The 11100-nt window shown below is 59.8% G+C and overlaps 1 protein-coding gene across 1 annotated transcript; it reads left to right on the top strand.

Moving 5' to 3' along the window:
- Positions 1-4739: 4739 nt before the first annotated feature.
- Positions 4740-6403, top strand: LOC104851690 (epididymal-specific lipocalin-9). The gene is made up of 5 exons (XM_010608979.1): positions 4740-4881; positions 5099-5235; positions 5494-5564; positions 5897-6185; positions 6361-6403. Exons 1-5 carry the CDS (start codon positions 4786-4788, stop codon positions 6401-6403), a joined length of 636 nt encoding a protein of 211 aa, XP_010607281.1. The 5' UTR covers positions 4740-4785.
- The last annotated feature ends 4697 nt before the right edge of the window (positions 6404-11100 follow it).

The following is an 11100-nucleotide window of genomic DNA, read 5'->3' on the forward strand; positions in this document are numbered from 1 at the left end:
CCTGACTGCTGATGCTGCCCCAGGAGGGCCTCCTGCTAGGAGCCCACAGCTCTGCTGTGGCAGAGGACTGTGCCGTCTGATCCTTCAGCACCCGAGCACTAGGCTGTCAGCCTCTCCCACCCCACCCAGGCGACCTGCTCCCTCCCAGGGTGCCAGATTTTGTTACATGAACACAGGAAGGGTGTGCTGGCTGAGCCCAGGGCCTTTGGGCTGAGCTACATCCCTGGGCCTTTCTAATTTTTATTTTGAGATAGTGTCTCTTCAAGTAACTAAGTCACCCAGGCTGGGTTGGAACTTGCCACCCTCCTGCCTCAGCCTCTATGCCTGGTTACTGCTTCCTAATTTAAACACAGCGACTCTTAGGTTAGATTTTTTAAATCTTGTAAGTTACTGTTTATAGTAGATATACCCTAAAGACACAATGAAAAATGGAAATGACATGGAGAAAACTTACCAGTCAAATAAAAACGTTCAGGTTTTTTTTTGTGTGTGGCTTTTAGCATTCAAATTCTGAGCGTTTGGCCACACATTCCTATGTGAACATTGTACCTGCTGCACTGTTTTAAGTGGCACTCACTGTCTTTAAAGGTTGATCTGTGAGCGTCCACTGGAAGATCGGGGAACACAGCTCTCTGGTCCCGATCTGGAGGCCCCAGCATCACTGTGTGGCGCTGACCCCCACACAGATGGCAGAGCCTGGGGCCCACCCACCCCATCACCTGACCCTGCCCCAACAGCACGCGGGACCCTGAGTCCCCCCCGTCCCTGCTGCCCCTCTCTCGGTTGGCTGAGCCCCCCCGCCAGCTGTGGCTGCCCCGGCCTGGGCTCCCAGACCCCACACTGGCTCCCGAACATCTGAGCTGTCCTGTGCTAAGTTCCTCCCAACCACCTTGCTGTTTGCTGTCTACCATACTGGAACATGCATCCCAGAGCCATCTGTGTTAGGCTTAGGAGGGTGGGAAGGTAGTGGCTGGTTGGTATGTGGACTCTGGCCTCTGGCCATGATTACACCAGATTAGGTCATCCAGAGAGAACCCCATACTCACATCCTGGTAGCATTTTCATTTGAGACTGCCCAGGCTGGACTGAACACTCGGGCTCAAGCAATCCTCCTGCCTCAGCCTCCTGAGTAGCTGTGACCATGAGTGTACTCCACTGGGTCTGGTTTCTGGAGGGTCCGTGAGTGATGGCCCAGAAAACACGCAAACACGCATGCATTCACGCATGCACACGCTCTCTCTCCTGCCATGTCAGTGGGCACCCCAGTCTCCGCCACCAAGACAAGGCCATGAGGCGCTTGTCCTCCAGCCTGCGCCTTGGAACCACGAGCCAACATCAATCTCTTTCCTCTGAAGACAGCCTGCCGGGAGCTGTCACAGGAAGGAAAACTTGTTTCTCAGAGAAACTTGGGCTATGCTGGCCGTGACGCCACTGTGCTCCTGTCAAAAGTGCAGCTTTCCTCGCAGAGAAACATCGTTTCCCATGCGACACGGCACCGCCCTGACTTACAAACCCCCTCGGGGCTTCAGAAAGGCTGTCATCTCTTCACTTGGCTCGTGTCATCTTGGCATGATGTGTCTCAGCCTGTTTATGGCTTTTCTAAGGGCCGGAAAGGCTGCGGCCTGCTGACTGCCGCCAGCTCCGAGCAGCCTCCGCACGGCCCAGCTCCTTGCCGCTCCAGCGCTGTGTGCTCTTCCTCCCTGCCTCTTATACGGCAGCAGAATCCCCGCTCCACACTCACAGTCCTCTTCCGGGGCACGGCCTCCAGGTCTGGGAAGCGCCCAGAGTTTTAGGATGGCAGGGTAAACTGTCTAGGCCTGAAGAGACACTGTCCGCGTCCTGCCCTGGGCAGGCGTGACCCTGCCAGCGGTGACGGCAGCACCCACAGCACCGTCCGTGGTCAGGCAACTGTGCCGGGCAGCCCTGGGAGCTCTGGTGATGGCTCAAGGGGTGCACCCTGCTCACCACCTCCCGTCTCATCTCTCCCACCTGTCCCCCACACTGCCTCGAGCCCTCTGAACCCCATGGGCCTGCAGGACACCCCCGCAAGCCCAGAGAGGAGGCCCTGCTCCAGGGAAGGGACGCGCTCAGGTGGGCTCCTCCTAAGCAGAGCTGCTCTCCCATCAGAATGGCCGTTTCTTAAATTCTTCTTAACAAGTATTATGACAAAGTCTCAGACTTACAGATAACTTCTATCCATGAAAGAATCTAAGACCAGCGGTTCAATCACTATTTCAATTTCTAAGTGTGACTTTCTCCCCAACCTGCCCTTTCACTCTAGTGTGCTCATGCTTAGATGATGCATATTCTAATTTCTTAAAAAATTATTTATTCTTGCCTAGAGGCTGTCAAACTCCAAGTGGTCATACGAATGGAACCAATGACAAATGTGCTAGACTTCTTTTACCAGTATCCACCAGATCGACCTTGTAAACAGCTCATACCTGCTAAACTATACAATGGCTTCTGTGTTGGATTCTGAGGTCCCCTGGACCTTCTCCTTATCTTCTTGTGGGCTATATTCATAGCAATCCTACTGACCTTATAATTTGGCCCATGCATTCTCTACTGTTTCTTTGGCTTTGTCTCCTCCAGACTTAAAAGCTATGCAGCTACCAAGATGACAATGCCAGGCACCTACTGAAGGCCTTCAGATAGACCCTCTGTAGAGAAACTCCAACTGCTGATCACAACTACGACCCTCTTCAGCTGGATGTTGCCAGAGCTGTCTTCACCCTTTGCCCCCTCAGAGCAGTTGGGGGTAGTTCTTTAGAGGGGGAATATTGCAATAGGTAACTAATTAGATATCTTGTAGGCAGGTGGACAGGGCTGCCCTCAATGAGCCGACACAGAGGACAATTAAGACACATTCACTGAAGGCCAGCATTATAAAAGGAGAGAAACTGCTGTACCCTCATGCTTCCCCTGAGAATAAAGAGCAGTGATTGAGGGGCTGGGGATTTAGCTCAGTGGTTCTGCAGCCTGTCTTGCAAGTGCAAGGTCTCAAGTTTGATCCTTGACCCACCCTTACTGAAAATCCTGTAAGTTTGCTACAGGACTTGCTCCCCCATTTGACCCCCACTTAATCAAAATTACCTGGGTGACTGTACTTGTAATCTTATTGGTTGGTCATGGTTTTGCCCCACCTCAGGCCCACCTTATAATTTTCCAGTGGGTCATATAGTTTTGTCCCACTGTGGCGGTCCAGCCGTCACCACACGAACATGCCTGAGTCGGGGAGTGAGGATTGAGAAAGGAAAGAACACTCAAGCCTGAGCGGAGACGAAGAGAAGTCTGACTTATTTCACAGAAACAGCTCCTTTTATAGGTTCACATCAACAGGAAGCACCAAGCAACTATTTGTATCTCTTATGCAAAGACCGGATTGTCTGACTCTTTGCAAAGAACATCAGATCTTCGGCTGTCTCCTTGAGTTTCTCCCATTGCAGCAACAAGTTTAACAAGCAGAGTCCTAGAATGTTACAGATTGTATCAATGCCTTGAGTGTAGAGGTGAAGAAGTTTCCTTTTAAATGTCAAACTCCTAGAGGGCCACGGCCGGGCTCCCACATCCCACTTTGTACCTGCCTCACCACATGGCTTTGCTGCATAAAACAAGTATTAGCCTGAGCATGGTGGCACACCCTATAATCCCATTACTTGGGAAGCTGAGGCAGGAGGATTGCTGCAAGTTCAAGGCCAGTCCGGGCTACATAGTGTGTTCAAGGCCAACCTGAACTGCATAGAGAGACCCTGTCTCAAAGCTGTCCACCTCAAAAAAAATCCCAAATATCAGCAAGTTGTCCAAAAGGCTTGGTGGAAAACCAATGTCTCCGGAGGTGCCTCATCTCTTTCCTGGGGGGTGGAGAGTCCCCCGAGGACCCTTGCGTCTGGGAAACAAGGCTTCCCTCCAAAATGGGGAGCAGATGGGGCTTGCTGGGGAGACAGCAGGTCTGTGGGGCATCTAGAGCTTGGGAGGCCAGACAGGGCATTTGCACCTGGGCATCTCCAGTGGGCGGAGCCGGGAGCCCTGGGGGCAGGGGCTCCTGGAGCACTTGGGTCCCGGCAGAGGTCGGAAGAGAAGGAAGATGCCCCTGTTGTCCCAGCCTCCATGCAGAGGCCAGTGCATCCTGATACTCGCTTGGTGTGTCCCCAGCACTGCAGCGCACCCCGCCACCCAGCCATCCCAGGACACTGCCGAGCTCTCCCGCCGGGAAGGGTGCGGGGGCCAAGCCCATGTCTGCCTCACGTCTGCATCCCTGAGCCTCTGCACCCCCAGGCTCAGGAGGCCTGCCCTGTGCTGTGTGTCTGTGTGTCTGTCTCTTCCAGACACCTCTGAGGGCTCCCCGGACCTGGGGCCTTCCCCATTCTGGGCTTCCTCTTGTCAGCTTAGCGTCCTCTGGCCAGTGGCGTCCTGCTCTGACCCCAGCCTGACTGGCAGCCAGCAGGTTTAAAGGCCTTGGAACAGAGACCTTGGGCAGGCAGGGCACTGAAGGACTATTGGTGAGAGCCGGAGAGATGGCCAGGGGGTTTCGGCCTGGCCATGCACCCCGCCTCTCCCCTCCTCTGTGCCTTTCTGACCGGCAGGACACAAGTCCAGAGGAGCCGGTGGCTGGCTCTCCACCGGGTGAGGAGCAGTCAAGGGCAGCAGTGGCGGGGGTTCTGGCTGGGCTCCCAGCGGGCACAGGATGTGTGTAGGGGGCCGGAGACGGTGCCGCCCCCAGCAGGAAGGTGAGAGCAGAGCGGGTATAAAAGGTGGGCAGCCAGCCGAGAGCCCTCGGTGACCATGGTGCTGCCCCTGCTGGTTCTGGTGCTGAGCCTGGCCTCGGCCCAGAAGCTCCAACCCGAGGAGATTGTGGAGCAGGACTTCAACATGGCCAGGGTGGGCTCTCTGGCCCAGGACAGGGACGGCTGCACAGCAGCCAGAACTGGGAGAGGGGACCTGCGCACAGGGGCCCAGGAGGGACAGGGGGCTGGGAGGCTGGGACAGGAGAGGGGTACCTGAAGGGACGTAGAGGAGGGCGGAGAGGACCCTGGTCGGGAGCAGATGTGGGCACTGGCCCTAGGAGAGAGGCCCAGCATCGCAGCCGTCCCCCCAGGTCGCAGGGAAATGGCTTTCCATCTCCTTGGCCTCCGACAACGTGACGTGGATTGGAGTCAATGGGGACCTGCACCTCTTCGTCCGGACCATCGAGCTGCTGCGGAACGGCAGCCTCGTGTTTCACTTCCGCTTCATGTGAGCGCCGCCCCGCAGCGGAGCTGGGGCCATCCAGCCCGGACTCCCACGGCACACGGGCGCTGTCACAGGCACCCATGGTGGGGGGCGGGAAGGAGTTGGGGAGCCCTCTGGGAGCGAGGGGCAGCCTGACACTGTGTTCTCCTGGGGAGCATGGGCAGTGGTCCCCCTCATTAGACGTGGGGCAGGCTGAGCAGGGACACTTCCTGTGTGTCTCCTGGGCCGGCGCCTGCCCTGAACTCCTGGGTCGGCTTCCAGGATGCAGGGAGAATGTGTGTTCGTGACTATGGTCTGTGAAAAGACACAGGAGAACGAGTGCTCCATTGTCTGTAAGTGAGGCCGGGAGACAGGAATCTGCAAGGCCAGGCCCCCTTCTTGAGGGTTCACAGCTGGGCCTGGCTGGCCGGGGCACCAGGTGCTGTGCTGGGCGTGGGGAGGCAGCACACAGGGGCCGGGGGCCACAGCCCAAGGAGAGGGGCTGCAATGCCCAGCTGTGTACCATGGTGCAGGGCTCTCTCCTGAGCTGGCACAGCCTGCCCAGACTTCCCATTCCTCGAAGGGCCCTTGGCTGGAGCTGTCACACACAGACTACAGCACATGTCCCAGAGCCCTGGGGAGTGTGGGTCATGGTGGGGGCCACACGGAGTGCTCTTCCACACAGACCAGGGGGAGAACAAGGTGATGGTCCTAGAGACTGACTACTGGATCTATGTCATCTTCTACCTGCGGAACGTCCGGGACAGCGTGGAGACCCAAGTGCTGGCACTCTACGGTACCGACCCTGGCTGCCAGGGACACCAGACCCGGCTCGGATGGAGACGCTCTGCACAGCCCCGGGCCCGGGCAGGGCTTCCCGACACCCGCAGTCCTGGCGTGACGCTCTCTGGTCAGGGCGGAGCCCCCAGGCCTGTCCCATACGCGTCCCCAATCTGTTCTCAGGGCGCATCCCGGTGCTCAGCAAACCCTTCCTGGACAGATTTGAGAAGGCCTACAGGAAGTACGGGATGAGTCCAAGAGACACCATCAACCTGGCTGAGAAAGGTGGGCTGCTCCCTGTGCTCCCCGGGCCTGCAGAAGGGGCTGGGGCCGGGCCCCGCCAGCCCTCTGAGAGCCCTGTCTCCCCAGATCCCTGCCCTTACTAGGGGAAGAGGAGCCGGCCCAGCCTTAGGGTGCGTGAGCTCTGACGGGTGCCGGGTGGGCAGTGTGGGCGGCGGGGGTGCTGGACGGGGTGGCTTGGTGTCAGGGGCCGGGGTCTCAGCCCAGAAGGGCCACAAGTGCAGTTCTCCAAGCCCATCCCTCACCTGGAACACAATGCGTGTGGCAGCTGGCGATCCCCTGAGCACCCCAGGTCGGGTTTCCTGAGGCGGGGTGGGGTGGGGGTCGGGCCGTCGGAGGGCACTGTACAGTGAGTATTTACTCCCACAGCTCTGCACCTGCAGGTCTGGGAGCCATGTGTGGCGAGGCTGCTCCCCCAGGGCTCTGGGGACCCTTCTGCCCCATCCGGCCACCAGTGGCTCCAGGTGTCCCTTGGTTTGGGGCTGGCTCACCCACCTCTGCCTCTGTCCTGTGCCTGTGTCACCTCTTCCACTTCCAGGAAAGGTGCCGTCTTAGATCTGGGGCCCAGGACGAGGTCCCTCACCCTGTACCCCGGCCAGCACCCTGACTCCAGCACTTCTGTAAGAGCCTTTGTCCAAATAAACCTCATCCTCAGGCCCGGTGTGAGGATGGGGCTTATCTTTTGGGGGACACCATTCAGCACCTCTAGGTCCCTTCTCAGGAAAGGGCCTCAGTCCCAAACGATCCCCCCAGAACCCCTCACGTTTGAAGTCCAGCCCCAGTCGTCTCATGGAAGCGGGGATCCCAAGGGCTCTGCTGTGCACAGTCCAGGGTGCTAGGGGCCCTGGAGCTGGGGTCCCGGGACAAGGATCGGGAGGCCTCACTCGCCCTCCCCAAACCCCAGCGGGGATGCAGCTGCCCAGCACGTCACTCTGTGGATGAAAAGCAACCATCCAAATCAGGGGACACAGCCCTCGGCCCCTGACAGGCGCATGCTACACAAACCTGGTCCCTCCACGCTGGGACCGCAGTTGGCACGGAAGGAACAGACAGATCCGGGCTCGAGGGGTCACGGGTGTGGAGAAGCCAGCCCCCGACTCCCCTTCGCAGATCTGCAGGGAAAGGAACAGGGTCAGGGAGGGAAGCAGACGCTCCGTGAGGGGCAGCGAGGGTCCTATGCCACGGGCCCCACCCACGCGGGAAGAGCCACAGCGCTAAACACACACTTGTGTGCACGCACACTCGCACACACCACACTCACCCGAGACGGGGGTCCCCTCCAGCTCCTGACGTCCTCCTGGGATCAGGGACCCGGGGTAAATGATCTGCCCTTGGGGCTGGGAGGGGAGGAGGTGCCCAGAAGGCTCTGCACTGGGGCCCCGGCTGGAGCTGGCTGTGGTCCCTGCGGGGTCCTCCCCAGTGTGCACTGCAGCAAAACCAGAGAACAGGGCCAGGGCTCAGGTGGGAGCATGGGACAGGGGCTGGGCAGCACCTGGTGCACCTGCTGGAGGCCCGGTCACCAGGACAGGACGTGCCGGACAGCTGGGCTGTGGCAGGGGGTGTACAGGTAGCTGCCCATGTATCTGGGACGTGCTGGTGCAGAAAACTGACCTTTGGGAAGAGACTGGTGGCTGTGGTGGGCGGGGAGCTGCCTGAGGGCACATGGGGTTCCCCTGCCTACCCTGGTCCTGCACTCAGTGTGGGCTGCTCCTGGCCTGCAGCTCCTGGCAGCCCCACCCCAGCAGCCTCCATGTGAACAAGGGAAGAAGGCGGGGGCAGGAAGCCGGCCCTACGGTCAAAGTGTCGGGGCCGGGCGAGTCTGGGCAGATGAGGAAGGGCACTGAGAGCAGGCTGTGCCCTTGGCATGGTGTACCCGGCCCTGGGTGTCCTCGCTCACCCAACCTCGGTGTGGGAGGAGTGCTGGGCCTGAGGGCATTTCCAGAAGCTTCTAGAGGATCCTTGGAGAGGCTTTTATCACCAGCCCTGTCCCTGTAGAACCCGGGGTGACAGAGGCTGGTGTCCCCTGCCCCATGGGAAGAGGGTGCCTTTGTTCCACGCCCCCGCTGCAGCTCCTTTTCCTTTCTCTGTGGTTTTTGTCCTGTCCTGAGCCCTGTCCCTCCTGCCCGCCCGGATGGCAGACACCCCTCCCCTTTCCCTTCAGCTGGTTGGTTTTGTCACGAATCCACTCGCACATGTCTGCCTGTGGCCCCATGAGAAGTGGGGACATCCCCACCCTAGGGGAGCCTGTGCTTTTCCTTCCCTACCCCAACTGTGGCAGGCAGCATCCCTCTGCATGGCCCCCAGTCAGGGCCCCACTGACCAGCTGTGTGACCTTGGCCCATGTCTCCGACTCTCTGTGCCTCAGTTTCCTCACCAACCAAGCATGGGTGCCAAGAGCCGCTTCACGGTCGGGCTCTACACCTCTTTCTTGGTGACGCTGCTAAGGCTTGGGGTGGGAAGAAGCACCTGGTGCTTCTGGTGGGTGCTGCCTGGGACTGGCAGGGTCACGAGAGTTAACAGTTCCATCACCTGGCAGACAAGGCGCACAGGCAGGGTCAGGGCGCCCTGCTGTCTCTGCTTTCTCAGCACAGGGTGGCCACTGCACACATAAACACTTCCGTTATGCACAGCACACATCGTACTCTGTGCCAGGACCCAGCACTGCGCCCAGTGGCTAGGGCGTCAAACACTCCATGCTGATGCTGAAGATGAACGTCTCAAGCCTGCAGCCCACGGTGTCAGAAAGCACCTGACGGGGCTGTGTGCACAGTGGCTGGTTGTGACCTTGGCTGTGGCCCTGGGGAGGGGACTCAGGCTTTGGAAGTGGGGAGGGCCAGGTGTCCAGCCACGGTGGGAAGGAGCCTGGTCAGCCACACAGGAGGGGACAGAGGCAGTGGTGCCTGGGCCGGAGCAGCTGCCACTGGGCACAAGCAGACCAGACACTTCCCGCAGAGCTGGAGAAATGTGGCCCTGTCTTCCCCCAAGGTCACCCCGGGGATGCGAGGTGCCAGTGCCCCTCACCCAGAGCTGCTGGGGGCTGAACTTTGAGCTGAAGAATCAGAGAATGGGGCTTGTGGGTGAGCGAGAGGGACCCGCCTGAGCAGGGCCCCCAGTGCCTCCGCAGCACCCTGTGGGTGCAGGGCAGGGGCAGTGCCGTGGGGTTCTGGCCCCCACAGCTCTGTCCATGCTCCCGAGCCCAGCCTGTACCCAGAGTTCAGCTGTACTGGAGACAGATGGCAGCAGCTGGACAGAGCCAGGTGTCACAGCTCCGAGGGGCCGAGGAACAGGTGGGCAGGGACACGGGGTGGTTTGGGAAGGAAAAGGGACTTGGGCCCCTCTGCCTGCCCTGGGCACACATGGCCCCCTGAGCTCCCTCCGCAGCACTGGGGACCCATGGTGTCTGGTGACTGGACAGCAGGTGGCCTGCCAGGATGTGAGGCTCAAAGGCCACTGCGCCATCCCCAAAGGGTGAGGGAGGGGATGGGGTCCTGAGGTCAAAGGTGAGGACCAGGGGACAGGAGCAGCCAGGGTGGGGGCTGGGAGGGACAGAAGGACGGACGGGTGTGGGGACATCGCACGGCAAGGCGCCTCAGTGTTGGGATCCCAACATCTCCAGGTGAAGGAGACAGGAGATGGTGAGGGTCCTCTGGGACTGAACCCTGACTGAGTAAACGCAACCCAGGGCCCTGGCCGGCCTGCACCTAAACTGCCCTTGTGCACCCGAAGTCCCTCTTCTAACAAGGACACGAGTTCCCAGGAAGGCTGCCCCACCCAAGCACAAACCTATCTTCACTGGCTGAGTCTTCACGGCCCTGCGTCCAAAGAAGGTCCCATCCTGAGGGAAGGGTCACAGGTAACACAGAATGACTGGATCTGTGGCCCAGTGGGGGCTGTGGCACAGGTGGCTCCTCGGGCTCCTGCCCAGTCATCAGGAACCCTGCCCGCCCCGCCCCACCACACACAAAGTCCAGGAGCCCTCTGACCACAGCCTGCATCTACTCTACTCAACTGTTCTCCAGCTGAAGCAGAGGGCACCCAGGCACCGCAGGCGACTCCAGTACCACATGGGCTTGGAGGCAGGTGGTCGCCATCCGTGTTGGCTTTGGACGTGAGCTCTGTGGAAACGCATAATTTTTGGTGCCAAGAGGGACAGAAAACAGACATGGGCTGGGTGATGCTTGGGAGGACTGAACACCCTGGAGTGGGGGGGCACCTGACAGTGTGAGGGTGCTGCCCTCTACTGACCACGGGCCCAGGGCTGGGACCTGTCAGGGCGAGCACTGGGAGGCAGGGCCAGGACTGGGCCAGAGGACAGTGCCACACCCAGGCTGCACCACGGACAGGGTGGACACCGTTCCCGCAACACCCCAGGTGGCGCCTCTGCCGCAGAACCAGGAGGACCTGCACCTCCAGAGCCTGTGTCAGACGGGTTGGGTCGGAGGGGCACTGCCACCCTGCAGGGCAAAGTGAGATGTGGGCTGGGACACTGGTCTCACCTCCACAGTGCAGCCCTCCCAGCAGACGGCCACAGGCTCAAGGGCAACACTGGGGCCCTGCCCTGACTCTGAAGGGAAAATGAGCCCAGGCCCAGAGTGAGGTAGCCTGGGTCTGGGGTCACACACTGACCATCCAAGGTGCCGGGGAGGCCAGCCAGTCTGGCAGCCAGTGGGGGCACCAGCTTTGGTTCTGCTGGACATGGCCCGGGCGCTGGTAGCGGGTGTGGGTGGAGCCCTGGACAGAGGCAGGGAATGAAGGAGGGGAACCCCCTTACACACACACACACACACACACACACACACACACACACAC

This window comes from Fukomys damarensis, unplaced genomic scaffold (assembly GCF_012274545.1).
Source record: "Fukomys damarensis isolate Sample0158 unplaced genomic scaffold, DMR_v1.0_HiC HiC_scaffold_36, whole genome shotgun sequence".
Taxonomy (NCBI): domain Eukaryota; kingdom Metazoa; phylum Chordata; class Mammalia; order Rodentia; family Bathyergidae; genus Fukomys; species Fukomys damarensis.